This window comes from Lichenostomus cassidix, chromosome 1Aa, assembly GCF_008360975.1.
Source record: "Lichenostomus cassidix isolate B80296 chromosome 1Aa, HeHo_3.0, whole genome shotgun sequence".
In the NCBI taxonomy this organism is placed as follows: Eukaryota; Metazoa; Chordata; class Aves; order Passeriformes; family Meliphagidae; genus Lichenostomus; species Lichenostomus cassidix.
The window spans coordinates 31191402-31219099 of NC_139480.1; the positions used below are offsets into that span (position 1 = coordinate 31191402).

Below are 27698 nucleotides of genomic sequence, written 5' to 3' on the forward strand. Positions count from 1 at the left end.
ATTTTCTTTTAAACAGTTCCACAAATTAACCTGAAACATTACTGTTGCAGGATTGTCTACCATGTCTTGCTGCTACTTAAAACATCTAAATAATAATTTTTAGGGATTTTGTGAAGAAAAAAAAAAAATTATTCAGTCTTACCTAAAAACAACAGTACACCCCCCAGAATTTGCCATAGGTATCAGTTCCTTCCAAAAAGGACCTTTCAAAGTGGTAGGAGATATTCTCAGGTATATTGAAGAAGTATAAAGTTAATATAACCTTTGAGATTCTTATTCACTAAAAAATTATTTTTTTCCCTAAGTGAACAGAATAGATCTCCAAAGTGCACATCCATACAGGGAACTCCATTTTATACTACAATTTTATTCACTTGCTATGAATAGTCACAACATTAATCTACTGCAGATAATATATTCAGTATATTTGAAAATCCATTTATTTTCATTTATTGATATGCATGTGTTACACTTGTATATAATACAGTATTTTCAGCGCTGTTAAAGAACAAGGAAACAAAGAAAACAAGTATTGAGAAGCATGATATAGATTTTCGATCAAAGAGAGGCCATATTCAGATTTTACAAAACAGCACATTTACACTTTGCACTGTCCCAGACAACTTCTTTAAGATATTACCTTCCATCCTGAACCTGTTAGCACAAATCCATATAATACTAATCCATCCTAAAATACCAAGATACCTAGTTTCTGCTACAAATGGTTTATTCTAATTAAATTTTATTCAGAAAATAAGATCTTTTTCTGCTAATATTCTTTCATTATTTCCCAGCACAATGATAGAATATACTTCTCAATTTCATTCCCAACAGTCATTTATTTTATTTAAGCTCTCCTGTGCAATAATACAGCAGAGGTAATGAAATGGTTTTGGAGCAGCAGGGGCTACAGTGACAGGCAGAGCACTACAGGGTGTTCATCCATCATGGAACTTAATATATAACTAAACTGGCCACGTCAGTGGCTCGTAAAGATAAAATAATTTCCCTCTATGTCTTTTCTTTTAGGTTTATTTTGGAGGGGGGTGGCGGTTGAGGTTTGTTTTTGTTTGTTTTTTGCTTGCTTGCTCTGTTTGGTAACTGCACAGGACTTAAACAAGCTTACCTCTATGTACTTTTGACTACCATTAAGTGTGTGTGCCTTTCATTTCAATTCACCAAAGCATACAGTCAGAACTCCCTCTAGTAAAGTAGTATGTTTATGCAGTGTCACTAAAAGGAATTATCAAATTTCTTTTGTATCAACATTACAGATGGTACAATATACATTAAATGAAGTATAAAATTATACATTCGGTAATAACTTAGAAAAAAGCTCAGAGATGCTTAAGGCCTTTAAATATTGAGGATTCTTTTCATGTAACAGCACATCACAAAGTTCAAGAATTTCTAACAAAACAAAACAAAAAAATGATATTTTGGCAAGGGTCAGATCTGAACTGGATGACTGCAAGCAAGCAATATACCCATTAAGTGTAAATCTGGGAGAGCACTAGGACTTTTTTCCTTTATAGCAAACAAACTGAGCAGACATCTACATAAGCATCCATCAGTACTTCGGTTCAGGCAAGAGACTTTATTTTTCAATAAAAAGACAAAAATTCTGAATTATTACCATCCAATATCATAATTTCAAATCTCATTTACATCCCTGCCTATATTTATAAAAAAGGGATGAAATACTGTAATTGATTGCTTACTGTGAATTTAAATGAATTAAAGGTTAGGAAAGTAAAGTACATATTGGGAACACCCATTTCCTTCAAACTGAATGTAAATGTATATTTAAAGATATAAAATGCCTTATAATGGAAGTGGTAATTGAGTTTTGACCACTACTTTCTTTAACTGTTAAGCTGCAGTAGTTGCTTAGCCTTAGGGAAACATGTCAACCTGACTATACATTCTAATATGATTGATGTATTCAGATAACTATTACTTGTCAACAATAATTATTAACAATGGATATATAATTCCATTCCTATAACAAAGCAACTTCAAGATGTTGAAATATGTACCTTTGAGAGCTGCAAGATTAGAAGACAAATAAAAATGTCTAAGACTGTGCCATGCCAGAGGATGATTTCTGCAACAGAAATTTAATTGAAGCAGTGTGCAGTCCCACCAGCAACCTGAACAGTGGACCAGGGATCATTTTAGAGTGAAGGATCCAATACATTTCAGAGGTTAACTTCATCAAGATGAAAAGCCACTGATCTGCAACGGAGAACCCAAAAGTTTGCTGCTTTTCTGCACCTTTATAATATCAGCTCATGATTACAGCTGCAAATTCCTCAGCAAGTGCAATTTTACAAGTGTACACAGTTCAATCAGTTGAAATATTTGTGACACAGAAGTTCAAAATAACTTTCCAGTAGTTTTGATCTCAAGGCTGTTGCTGATTACAAGCCAGGTTCTCATTGAAACAATTGATTCTGAAGGATACACCCCAGCAGTATAAAATTTCGCTTCAAGGATTGCCTCGAGGGATGAAATTCCTATGTGTTGTATTTAATGTTATCGGCCTTGAGATCGGCTTGATTTGTCTTTAGCTATCGGGTTACCTGTAAAGAAAAAGAAAATCAGAACATCAAAACTGGGCATAATGAATCTACTTCTGAAGTACTGGAAACTGAGACTGAAATGTAAGATCTCTGTCCAGCAAAGCTCTTCTGATTGTTTTTAAATAAGTTAATAAACTCCAATGGTATTAGATGGAATTTCTCCCCAACTTAAATTGTGTGTGTAAGTGCTTTGTGGGAAAAGGATTTGACTAGGAGAAACTGAAATGTGACCATGCCTAAAAATATAATAAAATCATGAATTACCAACCCACAAATTTCTGTCTTCTGTTATTCTTTTTTTTTTTGTTGTTGTTTTTAAAAATTCTCTATGGTAACAACTATGTTTTTCAAATGTTAGCCATTGAGTATGCAGAAATTGATACTGGTGCTGTTTATTTCCATTCTTTGCATGATTCTTTACAACACAATCATAAAATCATAGAATCATTCCAGCTGGAAAAGGCAACGTCCTGCTAAAAGCTTAATACATCTAAGCAAGCAATAATCACTTAATGGAGAAACAGGACACAACTCATGCACACGTTAACAAGAGATAGAGATCCTGTTATTCACAAATTACAAAATTACCAAGGATTTAATTTAGAGCAGTTTCACCCAGCCTAACATGAAAGAAGAGTGAAACAGAAGAACCACGGAGAAAGAGTGGAAGACAAAGCATTTCACAATAATTGGACTTTTTCTCTAACTGACTTGGATTTTAAACTTTAAAAGAAAAAAAAATCTGTCATATCACAGAAACATAACTTTGAGGAATATTTCTGCTGTGTCAGTGGATACAATTAATCATCATATAACCTTTCAATACCAAATTATGTCAGGGGACAACTTCCCAATGCTTGAGGAACAGATCATTGGAATGGTCACAACACTTCATGACATCAAGGTGCATATGCTTTTCATTTTGATCACAGGGAGAAGGGTCATGCTCCTTTAATGAGGAAACATTCCTTGCCCCCAGCAAAATTGTTTGCATACAGCTCGTCAGCTCTGCAGAGCATAAACGTGGAACAAACAGAATATTAAACAGACTGTTCAAGGAGTTCATTACTTCAGTTTGCCTTCTCCACTGAGTTGTTTCTAGGAACTGCACTGAAGGCAATAATAAAATTGTGCTTCATGGTTTTTATGATACATAGGCTTATTTATTACGCTGTTCTTATTTTGCTTTGGTCTTGCTGTTGGAAAGAGCCTCATGTGGCCCTTTCTAAAGTAGAAGATTGCCTGAAAAAATAATAAAGAATTAATTTAAAAGTCAGGCAACATATTTCTGTACCCTGCACCAAAGCTCAAAAGGCCGATGCACCATCTTATTGTTATTTATTTTTTGCTTTATTGTAAAAAGCTGGAATTCTACACATGGAGCCAGGTGCCACTGAGCCACACGATGTAAAATACACATCTTCTGATACAGGTGAATTTTTATTAGCTTCATTTGCAATACATGTCTATACATCTATATGTCTACCTATCTACCTATCCAGTAAAGAGCCACTGAGGCACATAAGGCACAGGAGCATCTTCATATGAGGAAAGGTGAGAGCACTGGAACAGTTCAACCTGGAGAAGAGGAGGCTCAGAGGGGATCTTATAAATGTGTACAAATACGTGAAGAGAGAGTGCTAGGAAAATGGAGCCAGACTCCTTTCAAGTGGTGTCATTAGCAGGACAAGAGGCAATGAGAACAAACACAGGCAGTTCCATCTCAGGAAAAATTCTTTACTGTGAGGGTGACTGAGAACTAGCACAGATTGCGCAGGGAAATTGTCAGCTACGTTCTTGAAGATATTCAAAAGATGTCTGATCCTGGGCAACTGGCGTTAGATGGCTCTGCTTGAGCAAGGGGGTGGCACTTCCAGAGCTCCCTTCCAACATCAACTATCCTGTGATGTATTATTTCTATTACACTCAGCTCTGCCATGCATGGGCTAAGGAGATCAATTGCAGCTAGCAAAAAGAGCGGTTTTGCACACACATGACTGCTCAGTTACATGGCTGTTTGGAAGTGCCAATGTATTTTCAATCACACAAAAACTCAGTAAAAACATAATCTGCAGGCCTATCTGCACTCCCCACCGAGCTCCACAATGCTGTGGTGAAAACACCCCTAGGAAAGCAACATGCACTGTCACAGAAATTAAATGGGTGATAAAAATAAGAAAAAAGCAGATAGCCATTCAAATTTCTGCTCCCTATCAGGTCACTGACATACGTATATACATACAGTTGACCACATTTGCCTCTGTGTAAGATGGCAATACTCATTATGAGCAAGCATAGATTGCACATCAACATTAATGGAAGTTATCTATCCATACACCAGAAACATCAGGGAGTGAATGAACCTCTTGGTTGCTAAAGGCATTTCACAGAGAAGCAATGAAATTTTAGCTAATATCTAGTGGTGGTATTCCCAAAAATGCTTAGTTTTGGGTATAGTAAATGCTATTTGATTTAAGTGTCTGGGAAGAAAGGTATTAAGGTATTGTGCCAAAGGCCTTTATAGGAAAAGAGGGACCAATAACAGTATGTGTCTAATCTTTAAAATCCTTAGAGAACAGTAACACCCTGAATAGGTGCAAATCAAGTCTAATCAAGTTTTCAGTTAATAATTAATATGTATGGAAAATTAACAATACAAACTAAAAAAGGACATTAAACCTTTAGCATCCTAGGTGTTGATTTGAATTAATTTGTTCATTCTTGGAACACAATTACTCCCTTTATACTAATAAAATTTTTCACATCATTGTTATATCATAAATACACCACATTAGATTCTCTGCACTTTCTTGTCCTAAATGTGCAATTAAAGCATAATTACTCTGCAGTTGCAGACTTTTAAATTTAAATTAGTGAGTGGCTGCTGTAAATTTGCTATAATTGTATGTGGACTCACTTGTTTTGTTTTAACACAACAATATGTAATTAAATGCACCTGAAGATTTCCACATTATTCTGAGCACTAAATCTTCAGACCAAACTCAGTCTTTGGGTAAAACATTTTTGCCAGGGTAATGTATAATGGACCAGAGATGAAAAGACCCCATGACATCATATTAGAAAAGCTACCAGCCTCAAGAGATTTTTCTGGACAACCTCCATTCCAGTGCTGCTCACTCAGTGGGTGAAAAATATCCTCAATTGTGAAATCCACACAGTGGATGAATACAACAGATAATATTGTTTGTTTCATAAGAATACATTCTCAATAAAACCCAAGTCTGATACTTTTACTCAGGACTTTCTTCTGCCTTAGAAGAGGAAGGAAGGAAAATCAAGACCACAGGATGTAAAGAATGGCTGAGTGAATATTCCCTGAATAGTAAAGCACTTCTCCCTAAATTCAAGCACCTAAACATCAAAGTTACAGAACCACAACTAGGTATTAAAAATTTTCTGTTTCTTCAGAGAAACAAATATATCACTAATCATTTGCTAACTACAGAATAGCGTATCCATCCAAAATTAGGCACACAATTATTATTTAATAGTGTTAGAATAAAATAGATAACAATATATGGTATATTGAAATTAAGTGTGGGCTGGAACATTTCATAACACAACTTGTACATTACTATTTTCTGACCAGCAGCTTTTTTATTTTTTTCTGTGTTTATCATAAATGATACACAAAATCCATATTGAAAACTGGCTCTTGAGTTTGCAAAGTCAAGCACCTGAAAGTTAGCAACTTGCCTTTTTATGTGTTCCCTTGCAATTTAATTCTATCTCTTTTCCATCATGCACAGTATAGAAGAGACTTCAGTGGGTGAAGAGAGTTGGAAGGAAGCCAGGACTTTATATCAATGTAAGATGTTGTAATCAAGAAAATGTAATCAAGAAAAGGGAAAATTTTTGAGTCATTGTGTTTTCCCTCCAGATGGTTCAACATGATGGACCCCCTGTTCTAGGTTTCTCCAAAGAAACAGAACAGACTTAATACTGGAGGTTTCCTTTTTAATTAGAACTCTTCCATTAACTATATAGGAATATGTGTGGTCATAGCCTGTGTCATCTAAGCAAACTCAAGCTATCTTTCTTTTCTTTTTTTTTCCTGAGATACATAAGACAGAGAAAGGAAATTACTTCCTGAGCTAAGTGGAATTTCATCAGACAAAGAAAAGTCATCTTGGCACCTCTTGCATTTTTCTATAAAATATTAAAGCCCTTTGGGAAACAAAAATGCTATGGGGCTTTCAAGGAAAAATAAAAGGGATCTCACAAATTTATTTAATGACCAACATGAGATAAGCTAAATAACAGGGAATTACATAAGCCATAATGAATAACTTGAAGAAATGCCTGGCTATGGATTGACCTCCAAGTCATGGAGAAAAGACAGAAATTCCACACCAAAACAGCCCTTATTTGTATGCAGTACATTTCTGATAATTTTGTATCCTTAATGTTGTATTTTCTTATCCTGTATGCAAAAGACCACAACAAATTATTAAAATTGTGAATAAAGTGATTCGTTAGCAAACCTTTCTTAAAAAGGAATGAACTCAAGAGGGCTATATCAGTCATATTTTTCTATAACATAAATAGCTTTGTTGTGGTAGTAAAAACTTAATATAAATATTACAGTGTAGAAACAGAAGGGCCCATATAACCAGAAACAAACATCTGCCAGTGCATTTTTTTCCACTCATGCCCTCTGAGAATGAGGTTGAGGTTGGAAATGCATCTTTTGAACAGATGGAAGCACACTATTTCCTGGAACTTTAAAATCCATACAGTGTGTTTGCCATGCACTATCATTCATACATGGCTTATGAAAGCAAATGACAGTTTGCATTGCCACTTGTGCATGTTCATTCACTGAAACAGTTCCATTTGTAAGCCTGGAAAATTCTTCTGTTCTAACACTACTATCTTGTACCAATGATACTCCGAAGTACTTTGCAAATTTTAATAAAAGACAGGTTCACAGTTTCCTCACAGATGGATAATCCTGTAATTTATGTTCTAATGAATTGGGAAAAGTGGACAAAAATATGTTAAGGACCTTTCTGCAATAGGGCTACTACATGCACATGCTCTTTAGAATAGGTATGGATTTGGGTGTTTTTTGCTAGATTCCTGAAAGCTAGATTCCTGGAAGTTCCTGGAAGCAGGAGGAACCATTTCAAAAACCTGAGAAATTAAGGTGATTCAAGCACATTTCAAGGTAACTGCAACAGAGAACTGTTAATTAGGACACAGGAGCTTGTTTTAGTATTACAGACAGCTCTTTGACTTGGGCGAATGACAAAAAGGCAAAATTTTAGTGATTTGTGAGTTAATGATAACTATATGGATTCAATTACCTTCAGAGTAGGTTACATATTGGAAGACACTTTTTCAAGCCATCAAATGTTTCATTCCTGTTTATAAAACTTTGCCCCTACCTAACTTTTTATGTCAAGACTCAAGAGCTTTAAATTGTTCTCTTAGTTTCATTTTAGGCACTGCAGTATGAAAAGTATTAATCTAAACACGTCCCCAAGCCTGTTATTAAGCAATTTGGAATTCTAGATCCTCAGGTCTGTCCTTCAGGACCTATGACTAGCTCATTTTGTTAATTAAACAGAACATTTCCCAGTACATGACTCAAAAGGTTCCCATGTCTTTGATAACCATCTAAAACCTTAAAATTCTTTCACATTTTTATTGCATAGTGATTAATTGGAGCTGCATTGGTGGTAGCTCCTGTGCTTAAGACTTCCATTATAATGAGACAAACATTTTGAAAACTCTTTTCATTCAATGCCATTTGAAATAAAACTCTGTACTCCTTGTTTCCCCACTGCTCTTAATCATTTCAGCAGGAGACTTTTGGTGGCAAATTGAAGATCTAGACAGTCAGCATTAAAAATTTTAATTAAAACTAAAAGGCTTTGGAAACCTTTCACATATAAATTGAGCTTCCCACTTCCAATAATCTAAAAGATAGGACTAGAAAAATAAGTAAAGGAAAAATACTTTAAAGCATGGCATATGTTCCAGTAAATTATAAAGTTCCTAATCTTTAACATAGTTTTAAGATTAAATAGACAAATTCTAGCCTATCTTAGGGATATGATGGAAACATCCATTTCTTAGATTTTCCTGAAATTTAAGTAATCCATTAGGGCACACTGAGTTTCAACTACAAATGCCACACCAGACTGAATGTACTAAAATGGACTTCCCTTCCAAGTGCTGTTCTTCAGAACGTCTGTTGTTTTCCCATGAGAGTAAGTAACTTGAGCTTATCAACTGGGTCAACCTTTAAAGTAGAGTGTGTGAAGAAAGACATTTTAAGGCTCCCAGAAGTATCTAACTGACACTTGGACTGCTTAGGAGCACAACCTCCTAGGCACCGAAACTCTACCCAAATGAGCCACAATTATTTCATGTCTGCAGCAAACTAATCAACTTCAATGAGGAGCAAGGTATGACAATTCCTTTAATACTGTGTAAACCTGTATTTGTACACACCTGCTGCTCTGTGAGTAATAAACCAGGGCTGGAACACATTTTCTGGAGTGGTTTGACTCTTTATTCCTCAACGAACGTTCTGGCCCTTCCTTAGAATCCGACCAAGACTAGAATTCATCACAACTAGTGCTCCAAGATGGAGCCAGAATATTTTTTGTGTGTGGAAAAAACAAAAATTGTCATCAGGCACAGCAGAAACCTCCTTTCTCTACTTCTCCATTCGGACTTGAGGAGTTTTACACGTTTGCCTAAGAAACAAACACATGTCAAGTACTACACTGTTATGAAATTAGTTACAGAAAACAAAACTGGGATAGTTGGAATTTTTGTACACTTACAAGGAAAAACACAAAATGGCAGGAAAAAACAAATTGCAAAATCAGAGCAAATTCTCTTAGGAAAAGTGAATGATCTTAAAATTACTTAAACATATCCAAATTCAAACCAAAAAGCAATAGAAATTGACAGATTACACTCATTTTTGAAAGTATATCAGCAATATTTAAGTATAACAAAACAGTAATTGAAAAGTTCTTTGAGAATAAGTCAATGCATAGACCTGGGATACAGAAACAAGTCATGAAGTCAGAAGACAATTCCTTCAAAATGAGAGGTTTGAGTGTGCTCTTCTCATATATGTTTAAAGAAAAAAAAAATAATAATAATTAGAAGGTTGCAGGAAACTCCATAAAATAGGAGATGGCACATTACACATTTCAAAAGACAATATTCAATTCAGACAGATATTTCTTCATCTAGATATTTGATGTAGATTTTGCACCTGCTGTTAATGATTGCTTCTTAAAAGGGTTGCACAGCATCTCAAAAGATCACCAAAATTTCTTTAAGTTTTCTTCTTTTATTTTCTTTAGGCTTTTTAGCTTAAATATAATGCTACATGTAATAATTAGAAATATGTAAGATTAAACTCAAAACTGCAATAACTACTTGCTTAAATAAAATCTCTACATATTTGAATACTATGAAACAAATTAATATGGTCCTGTATTCATATTTCCTTGAACTGGATAGTTTACAAAATAAAATTAATTGGTACAACTCACTGGGACAATTACGATAGGGAATAGCTGATGAAGAGTTATGAGTTACATCAAGGCTAAATCCAATTCATTAGTCTTTCCTATGTACTCATTATTACTGTCTTCCAAAAGGTTATGCCACTGTAATGAACATGCCCTACTTTTCCCAGTGTTTCTGTAACTCGGTAGAGAATTGAGTTTATGGTGGAATTATTTTAACTTAACAAAATATTTACAGACAACAGTTTCACATTAAAAGAAGACTTAAACATAAACCTTATTTTACTTTCTGTAACAGATAATAACTGCAGCAATTCAGACAAGGATATATCCTCTTGAGGTTTTTATGGTGATCACAACTCCATAGTAGGACTGCGGCATGGCGGCATAAAAGACTGCAAGACAATTAATTACATAAATATAATTTTCTTCTCTTTTACTCCACTTATTCCACCTAATCATCCCAAGTGGGAGATAAAAATAACCTCCTTCCTTTCAACATATGAGGAAACTGAAGCATAGTGACAAGACATGTTACCCTTTCAACTGTCAGGAAGTAAGTGGAGATGGAGACACGGGAAAAGAGTCCTTCTGTCTTTGGCTTTATCTGACTTCACTTACCTAAAGAAAAGCCTTTTTTTTTGATTGGAAAGGAAAATCTATAACAAGAAGTTTCCCGTGTTTATAGTCTAAATACAAAAAAGGAAAACAAATTAAAAAAAAAACCAGCCTTGTTTTAAAACTAGATTGAGTTTCAAAAATTGTCTAATAGGTATAAAGGATTTTCATCTTTTAATATATTTTTGCAGAAATGGGGTCTGACTAAGCTTCAAATTATCCCCACTGAAAAAATCAAGCAGTCTAAATTAATCAAATTTGAGATTTTTTCTTCTTCTAATGTTATGCTGTAGGGCTTTTTCCTGGTATTTTGAATGGAGAGTAACAAGCCATGTGGACAAGTTCAAAATAGAAATGTAAATTATTTCCTTACCTGTAATTTTATCTTCTCTATAAGAGTACCTGCTGTTCTGTTAGTGCAGTACTGATGTGTTTTCTGCCTTTGTCCCAAGCTTCAGAGATTCCTCTGGTGATTTTTCCCCACTTGCTTACCAGCTTCCATTGCTGGCATTTTGAGGAAGTGCACTCACATTTGGCTCCAGGAATACTGCCATAGCTGAGGGAATATAAGACAACTAAAACACAAGTTAGAAAACAGCAGACCAATATCCAGGCAGGCAAAAAAGTGCTTAAAAACAATGAATCAGTCATCAACTTGAAACCCTTCGATCATTTTCCTTTCTCTTTTCATCCATTTAGAATCTCCACATGAAGAAAAGACTTTTCTGTGCTTGGAGAAATTTCAGCCTATACAATGGGTACTGACAGAGTAGTGGGTACCCATTCAGAGAATATAAAATTATTTTAAGAAAATCTAATTTTAACTTTCTCCTGTATAAGCACCCATCATGCCATCACTTCAATATAGATAAGAAAGAGAAGAAAGGTGGCAGAAATTGAGAATTTCTGAAAAATCCCTGTCATCTTTTCTCAAGTCCTAATAGAACTGTGAAAAAGGAAGATTTGAGGGCTTTTTACCCAGAGGCTGTCATAGATGAAAATGAAGGATTTTTCATTGCCCAGGAAAATAACACATGAAGTCTGTTTCACTAAGACATAGTCAAGATTATGGTTGCTGATTCCCAACTAATAGTTGTAGTCATTTTAGTCAAAGATGAAAAGAACAACTAGTGTTGTCATTTTAATAAGTAAATGTCTTCTTGCTTGAGCATTATGGAGACATCCAGGTGAATGTTACAACACCCTGTAACACCTCTGTACTCAGGGTCATCTGGATATTATTTTTGAACTTCACAGTACACAGAAAAGAAATTTCCTGTGAAAGCAAAAAATGAATGCTAGGCTTTTAAAGAACCTGCTGCGGTATTCAATTTAATTTGTCTTATAGAACCTGTCCAGTTGTCTTCTCATTATCTTCTAAATAGAATGTGACCTAAGACAACGTATGAATGAATCAAACTAGCTAATTGTAATTAGACACTGGTATTCTAAAATCTCAAGTAATGAAAAAAAGGCCAAAAGACTCAGAAGAGGTTATTGCCTTCAAATTTCTGGAATGTAAAGACCAGTTATGTGCTTTTAGGTCATGAGAAAGAGAAAGGACTCTGGCAATTTCATTAATGACCTTCCAAAAAGGAATTTGCTTTCCAAGTAATATGCTTCAAACTTGTCCCGTTGCATTCTAGAAGTCTCCTGTTCCTCTTTTTGTACTTTGCAGACAAAGAACAACAATTATTAGCAAGTGGAATTGGAATGCTGCCTTGAAGACAATAAATTTGCATTTTCCAAGATCACTCTGAAAAGTAGACAAGGGGTCAGGACAGAGGGAGCTCCAAATTCTAGAACTAATCTGATTTTGTATTGCATTTGCCTGAATTAGAAGCATAATGAGCAGAGATAATTTCCTTTGGTCTTCCTTTGTCAGGGACATGTTCCTAAGCCACAAAGCTTGAACTGAGGATGAAGAAACAAGATATTATGGCTGGCATCAGTAACTTATCTTCTGACGTTCTTCAACCTGAAGAGACAAAACTGCAGCTCTATTAAAATTCTCAGATCTATTACTACTGAGTTTGTAGATACATGTTGGTTAGACGCAATCCATTGCTTCTTTGAGATCTCATTGATCTTCATAAACTGAAGGGGTACTTGTGGTCAATCTTGCCAATATAATTTTTCAGGTTTCATCATAGAAATAAGCCCTGGTGAACTGGGAATTTTGTAGCTTTACTCAGAATCTGTACTTCAGAGCTCTATGACTTTTATCACTGCAGATATGGAAGGTGATAGATGATAATCAGGACTGTAAGATCTGAGAAGGGATCATATGTCTATAATAATAATGCAGTAGAAGAAAGCTCAGAGTCCATTTTATAGAACATAGAAAGTCCTTTAGAGTCTTTTCTCTACACACAGCAATAGTGTCTTTCCTGAAATTGACTTGACATTCACTGGGGTGGAAGAAGGAGTAAACCACAAGTCATTAACAAATTGAACAATTTTGAAATTCTTATAGAAATTAAGCCTATGTTGAATTTCTTCTTTATTAATTTAGTCATAGACAGCAATCTTCCACTTATTCCTGTCTGAATTTTTTCTTCATTTTGAAAAGTTCTCACAAAGGATTGGACTATCTTCATTATTATTATGGAGAAGTATTTAAGATTTAAAATCATGCTGACTTTTCCCTGCAAGGGAATAATGTCTACATAATCTTATTTCAACTGGTTTGAGAGTTGTTCACTTCTCCAACAGTGACTGTGTAGGCTCAGAATGCTCTGTATGTCTGACTCTCTTGTCCATTTCCTTCCCTATTAGAAGGCAGAAAAGCAGAGCTGCAACATGGGGGTTTCCTGTTTTCTATAAACAGTCCTAATGAGTAAGGAAATACCTCAAGAAAACTACATTATTTTGAAGAATTGAAAGTATTACCTTTTGAACAATTTTCCCCTCCCTCATACATTTCTTCAACTAAGCAGTGATGTAGAGTTTGTGAAGCCTGTGCCAAATACCCAGGAAAAGAGGCAAAAATTCTGCCTGCAGCTATTTAGGCAGCAGATAATGTGAGGTTTCAGAAGACCCTGGTCTCTCTGAGATGAAATGTATCATTTCTGACTTGCAGAAATGATCCAAAGAAGCCCCTACAGACTACAAAGGAGGGTGAGACAAGGAAGAAGCACTAGTTTTAAAGAATGCCAGCATGATTCACACAATACTGGCATTTGAATATCATCTGCTTGTACAGTAATTTCTGAGATAGTAGAAGCTGACAAAAAATTTCCAAGAAAATTTAGAAAGACTACTAGATATTCAAAGAGCCCTTCTTGCACACCTGTGAATGGCAAATACACTGGCAGAATGAAGCAGCAAATGGAAGTGGAAACATCTTTGATTTTGGTGTCAGGATGCTGGAAAAGTGGAAAATTCATGAAGTGAAGAAAACCATTAGAAGTCATTAACAAACAGCCTTAAGAACTTGTTCTTATTTTCCATCACAGAGGCAGTAAATTATTCTTCAGACATGAGGTCAATATCTCAAACATGCCAGCAAAGGACAAGGCGCAAGATTAAAAAAAAACAAACAAATCACAAGTTGAATCTTTTGGGACAAAGGCAGAAAACATCTTGGCTAGACTGGTGAATTGGAGGATTTGCACACAGAAGAAAGTAATGGTTGCAAAAATCACCGCTTAGTAATTAATGACATGCAACTGAAATCTATTTGCATTTTTCTTTAATTATTGCAGCAATAGTTTCCTTTGATTACAGCATAATTCTGTCAATGTTCAGGATCTGCAGAAGCTAAAATGGTTCTTTACAATGGATCCTAGCTGCAGTCTTACCTTCGGAAAAACTATTCCCTGATAAAAATGTGTGAACTACAGCATGTATTACTAACATTGTGAGTGTGAGGAAAGAATTGCAAAAGATTCCATTTCTCATGATTATTACAGTGTGTCTACTCACAAAAAAAAAAAAATTAGATTACCCCTTCTGAATAGCTAGAGACAAGACTCAGTGTATTCACAGGGGGATATAGCAAGGCAATGTATAATCAGGCTCCCTCTTTTCAAAAAATCTGTTCCTGTGAACATTGCCTTTAACCTATTCGCTCTTTTGGTGTTACTCACTTTCATTCCTAATTTCAGTATCCATAGGACTCAAAATCAGAACAGAACTAAACAAAATTTGAGACTGAAAATGTCTTGGGAATAGAATGTTTGGATTATCCTCACCTGCCCAACAAGTTTTACTGGCCTTTCAGTCTATAACTTTGCTTACAGCATTTCACACCAAAACACTTTATTAATCTTTTATTCCATAACTAGTCTTTTGTAGGTATTTTAGAGTACATTTGCATTTGTGGAAAGGACTTGTGTAGATTTCTGTGACCACAAATGAACATTATCAAGCTGTAGGCCTACGCTCCTGTCCAACGTAGACTCACAACTTTTCATTGGATAGAACTAGGCACACCAGCTTCACATTAAAGAAGCAAATTTGGTATATAATGGCTATTTTAGGAAAATCAGTGAATTGCAAGGTCCTGAATACTGATAATTCCTTTTAACATGTGCTGGCTGGCATGCTAACTATTTTCATCAAAATGTCCAAATGTCCCAAAAGGTTAGTGTTTAGGCACCGTACAGAAAACACAAAGCTTCAAAATTAAAGAACTGTGATGCTAGATCAAAACAAGAATTACTGATTAATACAAAAATCCAATTTGACCCTAGAAAATGTCAAATTTCCATTACTAGCTAAAATTTGTATGTATTCTTAGAAAATGTGTGCATACCACTTACTGCTATTTTAATGACAGATTAGATACAGTGGTCTCCGAGTTAGCAACAAGAAACATGCTGAGACAGCTGCAAATTTCTCCTAGTGACAGATTAGCCAAAGGCATGGAAAGAGATACCATAGCAACAAAGAGGCTGTCACAAGTGCAATCACTCTTTTCCATGGGTAATATTTTGCTACAGTCTGTGCACTCACTTATATTGTAATCACATCATTTTTATGAACCACAAGGTATTGCTGGTCCCTATATATATGTGAATTGTTCCTATAAATCTTAATTTGAAATTAAGGTACGAGCTGAGGAGTCTATACACAGAGGCTCTGAAGTGAGGCAAGGGAAAAGAGCAGTTTTACAGTGAGGCGGTTCCCTCAATTATATAACCCTTTACATAATATTAGGAAAAGCACTTCCAGTACCTGACACATGGTAGATCATTGATCCATCCTATAAGTATTTCACATTTCACAGTGGTCAAAACAAAAGGAAAATTGTTTCATGTGATGTATGTTAGAAGCAGTTTTACACTGTAAAACGTGTCACGTGAGAAATACACTACCTTATTAGCATTCACTGACCACAACTACCACACATCTGGCCTACCAGAAACATCCTGGAATAACCCATAGATCATATTTATATGATGAATTTCTACTTTTTAATATTATATATCATTACTACTGATATTTCTGAAAAACCTGGAGGAGGAAGAGGAAAAAAAATGTGAGGGAAGAAGCTACCACATTGGTGCTATTTCTTTTTAACTTTGGCATCAAAACCAGTAATATTTCAAGAGCCTATGGATCTGTTGCTCGTGTGGAGAAGTACAGACCAACAATACACATTGCTGCATTGCTAACACTAGGTCAGGACCAGCTACAAGAAAAATGCCATTTTCCTTTCATATCCAGCGACACAATTTAGCTCTCTTGTATTAATTATGTTGTCTTACTCAAGCAGTCATTACAACAGCACTGGGAGTAGTGGGTAGTAGTAAATAAAATCACTGTCTCTCCTTTCACCAGCTGCAATTAATTTAGAACAACCCAGCATCTGCAAGTGAGAAAGAGAAGATAGGGTAAAAATGTAAGCACAATTTATAAATAGCAAAAAAACTGCATTGACAGAGAGCAGTGGGATCACCTAATGAACATAGTTTGGCATCATGTGCAGCCAGTTGGTGTATCTGGACAGTACACTTTCTCTTCTTCCAAGGATCTTATTCAATTTTGAGTTTCCTTTACATTCTGGAAGCCATAATGTAAAATTAGATAAATTGGAATTTTACAAATAACTGACTTCAGGCTCTCTCCAGTATTGTTTTTGAAAGTATAGACACTCTTAGTATGGATCTCATCATCCTGGCAATATTTCTGTTCTTTTCACACTAGTTGTCTATCTCTGGTATTGATTTAGAATGCAGATTTTTATTTGGAATGTAGATAAATATACTCACTATGGATTTTTTTTTTTTGGCCCTGTAATATTTCTCTTTTATTTCTCTCTGCCCTTGTAATATTTACTTTATTTTATTACATTACTCTATTTCTAATATTGGTTTGGCATATAGTTACATAGTAATACACTAGGTATTGATTTCTTTCTGCTCTGCTGTGCTCTTTCCTCCACATGTTAAAAATACTTAACCAGTTTTCAGAGCAACAATTGCAGTTCCTTCAGCCCATCTTAAAAGTGTGGGTGCTCAGCTCTTCCAGAAGCTGGATTTTCATTTCCAAAAGATGGCCCTTTATAACCTGACTGAAAATACTTCTTTCAATTGTTTACAGAAAAACAGTACCCACTTACACTTTCTAGAGATTTTCAGGGATTAATAATCAATATCTGCTATGTATCTCATTTTTTCTTGTTGTAATTTATATTATTAGTAATAATAATGTTAATAACCAACAATTCTAAAACAACATCCGCGGTCGCCAACTTTTAGTGAGTAGTAGATACTGGACATGTTAGTCATGCTCATCATAGTATGATTCACTGATTTAGCTCATAGCTCTGTATCTTCAGAATATGAATATTTTTGACACTTCTATTATATTATATTGCATTTGACAGTGGTCAAAGCTTCCCAAACTGGCAAAGAATGAAGGGGCTTTTATTATCATCTTCCTGCTGAAGACTACACCATAGGGACTAAATTATCTAAGCCAGCTGCTTCCTATTCAACATTAAGTATATAAATATTAAAAGCTAGGTTAGTCATGGTAGTTTTCCTTTGGGTTCTTTGAGGGACATAAGCACCTCCAGAAGACAATTCATCTGACTTATTTTAGAACAAAATCAATTGTTGTCTGGAATTGAACAATTCTATCTAAAACTAAAAAGACACTCTAGAGCTTGGACAAGATATCTCACTCTAGAGAGTCCTAACCCAAATAAAATCCAGTAAATTCTAGCCCACATATTTTAAATAGAACTTAGTGTTAAACTATGCCTCGCTTCACAAGCAGTTCCACTAAAAGCTTAAGGACAAGATACCTTTGAATTACTGTGCAATTGTTCAAAGCTACACCAGGAATGATTAGACTGAACACTGGGAAGCTTTTCCTTACCAAGATGATGGTCAAACATTGGAACAGGCTTCCTAGAGCGGTGGCCAAGCCTGTCAGTGTTTAAGAGACATTTAGACAATGCCATTATTGACACGTTTTAATTTGGTCAGCCCTGATTTGCTCAGGTTGCTGGATTAGAGGATCATTGTAGATCCCTTCAAACTGCAATAGTCTATTTTTTTCTACACTTTTTCACATAAAAAATACCAATGGATATTTGTCTACATCTTCATGAAATATCAGCCCAGGAACCCTCTCCCACTGCCAGGAGCAAGTACACAGTTCTTCAGTCATGTTCCTCCTCCAGAATCTCAAGACGAGACCCAGGCTATACCACTTTACCTTGTTCTTGTTCTCTAATTTCTGCAGGAAAGACACACAGGTTTATGAGCTGCCCAGGAGACATGACATGGTCCAAGCTAGTCCCATGGTGGATGCCTGGAGAACTGGGACCCCAGGAGGCACAGATAATGGGCAAGGTACTGTTCTTAAAAATACAACTAAAGCCTGAAATCAAGATCTATTCAGAGAAAAGTCCTCTACGGAGAGAGACCTCTGATGTGAAATATACCCCATAACTAAGAGAAATATATAATTCATTCTCCTCAGCCATTACCTGACTGCAAAATGTTGGTTCTCAGCCTTTGTAAAGGCTTCCTCTGTTTAATGCAAACTCAGAGCATTTTTTTTTAATGTCATTGTCAGTTTTATACATAAATACTGATATATTTTGTAGTTTTCAATTGATGAGAAAATTCCTTTGTTTTATACGGACATTTTCTTATATTGCAAGAAAAGAAAGGAAACCCAAAAAAGACAGGAAACACGCAGGAGAGCTCCAGGAATTAAAATAATTATATTAGAAAGAGGCTGTAAGAAGAAAGAGTATTTCAAATGTAAAAAAAAAATTTATTTTCCCCTTTTTTGAAACATTTTTCTCATCATTTAGAGAGGGCAGTGTGACAAAATTTTTGTGTTTATTTATCAAAAATTGAAGTCAGCCATGTAGGAAAAAAAATCAATTGTGTCTTTTCACAACAGTTTCTCAGTCTGGAGGAGAATGCCCAAACGTGCCTCATAAAATCTCAGCTATGCTCATAAACATCTCATTATTCTCCTGTGTATTCATGAACATTATCTTTTGTTGTAGTATTATGCTCAGGAACACAAACACACATTTCTTTATATGAAGTAAAAAAAATTACTGATTTACCTAAGTTGTGACTGGGATTTTTCCCCCTTCCTCTCCTGCAGGCTACATAGACCCAAAATAGTCAATTCTAAATCAGCAGAAGTTAACCCAGTACTCATTCATACACACTTTTTCCCTGTATTCAGTTCTTTCCTATGGTTAATTCTTAATGTCAGCCTTTTCCCACTAATACACAAACAAATCAGGAAAATAATACCTAGTTTTGCATCCTAAAAGTAAATAATTTCCAAATTATCTTTCTTAACATTTGAATTCTGAGTACAATAACATTCATATTACTTCTAATTCATTATTCATGTATGACCTTATTAGATCCCTATAACAACAAAATACAAAGCCTCAAGTAAACCACATTTTTAAAAATCAATTCAATTTCTTCATCTGGCCTTTTTGCTTAGTGACTAATAGCAAAAGTATTAGGAAGCTGGTATCATAATTTTTACACTAGGAAGATCAAATATGCTAACAGAGGTGGGCAAGCAAAATACTTCCTTCCTCCCCTGGTTTTATTTCTAACATAAATCTTAACTATTAACAGCTCAAAATGGTGCTCAAAGCCCCTACTCAAAGTAGGTGCTACCTTTGAACTTGGTATCCCTGTAGAAGAGAAGAGAATACTGCAACAGGTGATTGGGTTAAGATTTTGGCACAGGAAGGAGGCAAACTTACAGAAAATGTTTTAGGGTGAAGGTAGACTTTTTGGGGTTTTTTTGCCTCTTAGGAAAGCCATGACAAGGCTTTTCTGTAATCCACTTAAATGACCCAAGTTGTTCAGTTCCCTTTGTTATTTTATGCTTTTACATTACATATGATAATCACATGTGAGTCATTAGACAGTCAGAAACTTATTACACATGACTTCTTAATACTGGTTCTCAGTACAGTTATTTTTACTCACAAAAAGGGGGGAATTTTGAAACAACAGCACTTTAGAATTTTTCTTTTTATTTATATTGACTTTGGGGAGAAGAAAGAGGAGCTACAAAAATATGGTAGTAACTACATATTGGGGTACTTGGTACTTGCCCTTTGATAACAAGCTATTCTCTTAACACAAAGAACCCCTCACATTTCCAATAGTGATATATATTTTACTGGCCATGAGAATGATGTCTCTTAAAATCACAACTCCCTGTATCTCAAAGATAGAGACCTTCATTCACCTGTCACTGACCTGGTTTCAATGACTTAGATCAACTTTTAGTCTGCTATTGTCTCAAAACAACTTTGCAGCTATGTGGGAAATGAAAGAAGAAGGGATAAAAAATACAATATCTGGACAAACTAGAAGGCAGAACAAATAGAGGGGATTTAAGGTGAATAGTATTTTCCTTTTAGTGGTGCTAGGTCTGTAAACAGGTTATACTACTGAATGAGTGTTTATGACAGCAAATATAAAAAAAGACTGGCTTATCCAAAGCATCATTACTGAAGAGCTATGAAATGAGTCCTGAGGATTGCCCGCCACCATAGAGAACAAGAAAATTCCAACAGCTGCAAAGAGACAGACCTAAATGTCTAATAAAGGCATAAGCTCCTGAGGACAAGAGCCTTGAACTTCCGTAGATCCCCAACAGTGGAAAAACCTTCATAACATCAACCAATGCTGAGAAACCTATATTCTGAAAAATTTTGAAGAAGAAATCTGATCAAAGCAATTATAATTGATTTTTCCCCTTTTGTGACCTCTTTTTCTTCCTACAGAAAATTTTAATCCAGATCCACATTTTTACTTTTCACTTGTTAAAAACTCTAAATACATATAAAATGATATGTATTCTGTAATGTTAATAGTGCCATGTGGTAGTAACCAGGACAAATAGTAACCAGGACAAATTTCAAAACACAGAGAATTCTATCTATTTCTATTTCTATTTCTATTTCTATTTCTATTTATCTCTTTCTATTTCTATTTCTACTTCTACTTCTATTTTATTCCTTCTGCTTATATTACACATGCACATACATTTTACATGCATATAACCAAATTTGCATTGGCATGTACAAAGTGTGGGCAGCATTCCAGCAAGGTTATATTCAGAACAAACACATCTGAAAGTGGATTCAGGAATGGAATTGTCAAACAAACATTTAGGAAGCATCCTTACTTCAAAGAATGTCAAAATATTTTAGAGACTTATAAATACAGAAACTGAGACATATAGAGCTCCTTGTGGAACAGAAGGAACATAATTCAATCAGTGCATGCTACATTTTACCCAGCCAAAATTTACCAGAAATTTAGTGTCTATGCAAAGAAGATTTCAATAAAATTATCTTGGTACTCAAACACCTGCACAGAGTAAACATCACTCTAGCAAATTATGGCCTGACACTACAAGCTGTTAAATACTTAGAAGAAAAATCAATTAGGAGTATGTGTGGTGGGGTGTAGGGGGGAAGGTTTTTATACTTAAACACATGCATATGTGTCTTCAGAGTGCATTTTGAGCTTTTGTGTGTTGGTGAAGAACTGTGTTGACCCTGCTGAGATACAATGCTGTAGTTTTAGGAAGTTTGTGTGTTTAATGCTCATCTGAATAATTTGTTTTTCTTCTGTTTCTCTTAGCCACTAAAACGCAAAGATGACAGCATGTTTACTTTGTTGTCAGGCATTGTATATGATGAATGGTAAATATATTTCTGTTAACATAATTTTGAACCAATAACATGAAAAGTGTCAAACACAGTAAAGGAACTCCCTGAAACTCTGTCAAAAGTTTTTAGCAAATCCTAGTCATATAGGAGGGAAAGAACCAGATCATATTGTAATGACACATCAAATGCTTACCATATTCAGCAGTTTCTATGCAGAAACATGGTAATTCCATGTAACTGCTACAAATGCAATTGTTTGCCATCCTGTGAAAAAAGAGCTTAGCAAAATGCTTTGTGCAACTGATTTCAGAAAGAAATTCATATTTTATTATAATACATATGATCATTACTGTTAGTTGAAGAAATCAACTCTACTATCCCCAGTGCTTACCTGAGAAGGTCTGGCACACAGCTTACTATGTTCAAGCAATTGAAAAGCATGCTGAGAAAAGTGTGCGGGACCAGGAAGTCCAATCCCAGTACGACGCTCTTCCTGTGCTTCTCTAGTCTTCTCAACTTAGATCTTCTATGTGCACCCAATTTCCTGTGCACAATTTTTATTTTTTTTTTACTTGTTGGTAACATGTCAGGTTGGTATCATACCTACCCTAGTTGTTTTCACTTTATTCCCAGAGGAACAGCTCCATCCCTTACGATCTGGAAGAACTTTACATTCCTCCCCTTCAAGACATGGTTGCATGTGGCACCACCATTTCTGCTCCACTATTGAAGCTACGAGAGAGGAGAACGAATATATTTGCATTTTGTTGAAACGGACACTTTGATATGTCATTACGTTGCAATATTTATTTTAATTTCCAAGAAAATATTAGAAATATGTTGACCAACAGGTAGTCTGTGGTCGTCAGCCACCTCAGAACCTTCATAAGAAATCAGGTTTAAATTGCAAAAGGTTCTATGTGCTTCAATCTCTTCACAGCATTTCTTCCCAACCTCATTTTTATCTTGCTCAGACAGATTTAAAAGTTTTAAGTAGAATCTCTCCTTTTGCCTGGTCTACAATATAGCCTAGAATAGCTTGATTAAATTTATTCCCCAATGATGACATATTTACAGCTTCTCTGACAGCCAACAACATATCAGCATTAAAGAGATCATGTAAAGAGTGAATCCTGTACTCTTTCAAAGAAATGGATATGAAAAATCTGCTAGTATTTTCCCAAATAAAACATAAATATATGAGCTCACACTAGAAATGTTAAGTACTACACTAATATTGCACTGTGAATAGGAATAGTGTAACTCTAAAAATATTAAAAATCAGACAGAATTCTGTTCTGGTTTCTTTGCTGGTTTTTTATCTGTGTGATAAATATATAAATTAGATGTGAGACTGTGGGGCAAAAAAGTGATATGCTCATGTAGATTTTACTTAAATACTTTTAATTAAGTGAATTTCACACAACTCCAAGAGTCTTCGTTCAGTTAGATCAAATTTAGCCTCTCAAGAGGCCTCTTTCATTGGCATCTAATAATTTTGTTCCGCATTTCCACAGAGCAATAGCAAATAATTAATTTTTCCATCTTCCTCCCATTCACCTTGAACATTTCTTTCAGAATACAGGTGCTTTCCTACTCTTACTGTAAATAGTTAACTGTAATGGAGTGGGTCTCATAGATGACATTAAGAAAGCAAAAACTCCTAGGAACACAAAGAAAGGAAGCAATAGAAGGAGTCGCACCATCAACACAAGAAGGAGCTGCCCGGGTGGTACCTGCTACCTGCCCAGGGAAGCAGGAACACTTCACCGTCTGTGATCTTTCTTCTATCTTGTTCTTGTTGCAACACCTGTGAAGTGCCACCACTTCACAGGTCCCAGTTTTAACATGGTGAGCTGTGAAAATAAAATGAACAATTTAACAACTTTGCAAAATAGCATCATACTCTTTGGTTTGGATTTTTTTTTTTAATTAGAAATGCATTAAAGTTGGCTCTGTAAGGCAATCTGCCACACATGAAATGAGAATTACAATGGTACTAACACTAGAATGGAGAATTGATTTATTCTCTAAATGTAGTACAACTATGTCAGGCAGAAAATACTGGCTAAAGAACAGTTGGACAAGGCTGCATACGGGCCTGTTCCAGTGAAGCAGGAAGGAGAAAGATAAAACCTAGAAACTACATTAATTTCTGGACATCCATGAACAGCTGTGTATCTCTACTAATATTTTTTTTCTTTTTTCCTATGGATGAAACTTTTAAATCAAAGTATATCAATGCTAAAATACCCATACATGCATATGCTTTCAGAATCTGTGTTTCCAGAATTTATGCCCAGAACAGATACAGACTTTGACATGGTATTCCAAAACCTTCCTACAGGTGGGCAGAGAACAACTGGCAGGATACAGGGAAAACCCTCAAAGAAAAGAAATTAAATAAAAATTTTATTTAAATTTATTTTTAAAAAATCTACTAAGGAATCATACTTTAAATCTTTTTGCCTGGCACTGCAAAACAAGTGGGAACATGGGGAACCAAATTTTTCAAACAAGGGATGCAACAGGACAATCTTCATTATTCCATATCTGTACCTATCACTCCTGTCCATGCTGCTCTAACTGATCACCAGAATCATACAAATGGAGTCCAATGAGAGGACCAATTTGTTAAGAGAAGAGATCCCAAAAAGCCCTTTCTGGTTCAGCAGCCAGTTGCCAAAGGATCTGGAGTTCAGAAAAAGTAATTTTAACTAAATTTTCAATGGTTACTTCTACAAGAGCAGATATTCCTGGAGAAAGTTCATTTCCATCAGAAGTAAGAGAGAGAAAAATCTGAACTTTAGCTGATATTGACCTACAACACGGTATGGGCAGGAATACTAATTATGTGAAGCAATATGTGTCCTTTATTTCTGCTGCTATTTAACTTTTTGTATGCTCTATGCAAAGCCTATGTACTGAGTGCTTCAGCCACCTCTAATATCCCTAATGTCAAACAATAAGCAAGAGCTTCCTCAAGAAGAAAGCCCTAAGAGTAAGCTTTCAGGAGCCCAACATTGATCTCTGGGTTTGCTCAGTTATTGCACAGTGTCAGATCATAAAAGGCCTGAGGAAGGGAAAAGAAAAACCTGATGTATGCTATGGACCCCATGAATGTTCCTAGAGGCAAAAGCCACAGACAGCAATTAGACTCCAGGTCTTCATCAACAAAACATAAACATTTCATTGGGGAATTATGCATTTTTCAGTATGACAAATTCCAGTGAACAGTCTGAGGTCTTCATCATCACTCAATGTATTGTACTATGTCAGGTTTGATTATAATCCACATCATGCCGTGCTACAGCTGGAATGTTATAACACATTGCAAACAATTAACCCATGATCCATCATGTTTTTGTATGCTGAAATGTTATATTTAAATCAAAAATCTGGGAGGAAATAAGATCTCTTTATGCACAAGCACTGATTTTCTTCACTTTCTATCTGTAATTTTTAATTCAATAGAGGATAAGGAAAACAATTCATACTATCTGCCTGAAGTTTGCAGTCTCTGATATTTCATACCTTTGATGATGATGAGCAAATATTTTTTAGAGCTAATAGCACAGGCTGCCCCAAAAATTACTTTTAACTGTTTTCCAAACAATTCCACTGGTATGCACTGGTATGCAAAAAAAACTAATTAAACAAATACATTCCTTTTTTTCTCAATAAAACACTTGTAAAGTTTTTTATTTGTGAATAGGAAAAGAATATGCTAGGATATATTGGGGATGTATAATATATATAGTAGAAAAAACACATCCATCTTTTGCAGGTTCACATTAACTTTTATTTTGGTAGGCAATTACACATCTAATACCCACTCATGCTAACACAAATTCAATAAATTGTATTTCTAAAAAGGTACATAAAAACCTCAGACACTGAATCTGCAAAAGAAAGTAAATTTAGTGGTAGGATGAGAACTTCAAACCACTTCCTCTTTCACTATATTTTAATTTGTATTCTGTATATCACTGATCCTGAAACCTTGTGTCCTCACTTGCTTATAACTTTACACTTCTTTACTGGGTCTACAGAAATGCTGTAATACAACCATTAAGGGAAAATAAAGTACAATGTACATAAGTAGCCATCAGGAATGGAAGCCAGTTAAAAGAGCTATTGTAAAATTCTGAGGGAAATCTTCACACTAAAACCAAAATTTTAAAAGCCTTCTTTATAGAAATTAGGAGGAGAAAATCAGGCATTTTAAGACTTTCATGAAAAAAGAATATAATGAAATGAAAGAGTCACATTCATGTACAATACAGAAAAGGACTTCAAAGGGTGAAACGATGTGAAAAATGGAAGAGAACAAAAAATAACCACATACTATTGATAGTATATGGGGATTCTTTAATAAAGCTGCTTTGAAGTTTTGTGGGTGTAAAACCAAAACATCCTAGCAAAGTATACAAAGATACTCCAAGCACTGAGAAATCTGGGCTAACCATCCTGTAGTCTCTATTTACCATCTAGTGTATGCAATGAAAATTCCTTGAGAGGAAAGGTGGCGATTTCAGGTCCTTATGTGCAGCAGTGCAAAACCGAAAGCAGCTCTCCCCTGCTGCAGGGGCAGGGCTGCCCCAGAACCGGAACACGCAGGATGGTCATTCCATGGCCACGAGCTGTGGGGCTGGTCAGAAACGGTCCTTTTAGAAGCGTCGCAGGTTTAGAAAGGCAGCTGTTTGGTTCCTGGTCTCCATGGTGTTTTTATTGTGGAAAACAGGGGAGGAGTGGGGAGACTGAGGAGGGGGAAGGGAAGAAAAGGGAGGGTACAGGTTCCATACGAGCCCAGAACCAAAGAGCCCCGTTCTGGATCTTGCTGGGGTTTTTATCTCCAGGGATGGGAGGCGGTCCTGACTCACATCCAGTCAGAAGGGGTCAGGGGGGCAGGGTCAGGGACGGGAAGGACACACGTTACAACACTTATGCTATCAAATAGTTACGTTCCAATGCAGTAAGTACAGTATCTGTCACATTTCAGTGAAATTAAAGCTTCTATACAGTAAATAAAGGACTCCCCACAACCTAAAACAAATTAAGCTCATTAAGCCACTGAATCATTTCACAAAAGGAGGATAGTACTTCAGGAGATTCACATTATGATTTTGTTTCTTTTCCTCCTAGCCCAGACTTCAAAGTATGCTGCTTGCTTTGCAGAAATTGTTTGAGGAACCGAATGTCATTTCTGGAATCCTACAGAAGTTAGTTATTCAAAACCACTGCAAACAGTCAGTCCTGCATCCCCTGTTAATGCAAGTAGTCCTTCCTGCAATCAGTGTGATGAAGGACTGAAGAAAAAGACTCCAAGATCTCTCTGTGTACAGACTCAAAAGTTTTCCTGATGATTGTACATAACATAATATACATATAAATCATGTTTCAGGAGATGTGACATTGTATTATGAGAGTGGAGTTTGGAAATCAGGCATAACAATATCTCACCCCTTAATGGTATATCCTGATATTAACCCACCACTTTTACACTTTCTTATGTAGCAAAATCATCAATACGTATCTCATAAATCAGAAACTTCAGTGACCATTATCATGTTCCTGGAGAAAAAAAAAAAAAAAAAAAAAGCTAGGCAATTATTAGTCTTCATCTTACATAAAACTGTTCCTGTTCCTTCTTGGTAACTTTGGATTTCCTCCCTTCAGGTGAATAAAATTTCAGTCATGTTTCCACAGCACTACTGGCACAAAGTTATGTTCTTTACTCCCCTACTTTTGTCGGAAGATTGCTTCAGGGAAGAAGGGAAGTTACTATTCAAGATTATTATTTTGCTACTCAACTCACAAATATGAATA

General features: G+C 35.5%; 1 protein-coding gene across 5 annotated transcripts in view; it reads right to left on the reverse strand.

Annotated features, from left to right (window-relative positions):
• Positions 1–417: 417 nt before the first annotated feature.
• The window catches only part of TAFA2 (TAFA chemokine like family member 2), a 180482-nt gene continuing 153201 nt past the window's right edge, over positions 418–27698 (reverse strand). For 2 of the 5 annotated variants that reach the window (XR_014847172.1, XR_014847170.1), the window contains 5 exons: positions 23573–23725; positions 22477–22601; positions 9628–10503; positions 9069–9316; positions 418–2585 (listed from right to left, as the gene is read on the reverse strand). Coding sequence is in view for 1 of the 5 variants with exons in the window: in XM_085044081.1 (XP_084900207.1) it covers positions 2574–2585; positions 22477–22601; positions 23573–23725 (290 nt within the window). In the remaining 4 variants the exon portion in view is untranslated. Of the gene's footprint in view, positions 2586–9068; positions 9317–9627; positions 10504–11099; positions 11283–22476; positions 22602–23572; positions 23726–27698 lie in introns of all 5 variants that reach the window. The other 3 variants (XR_014847173.1, XR_014847174.1, XM_085044081.1) reach the window with 3 other exon arrangements.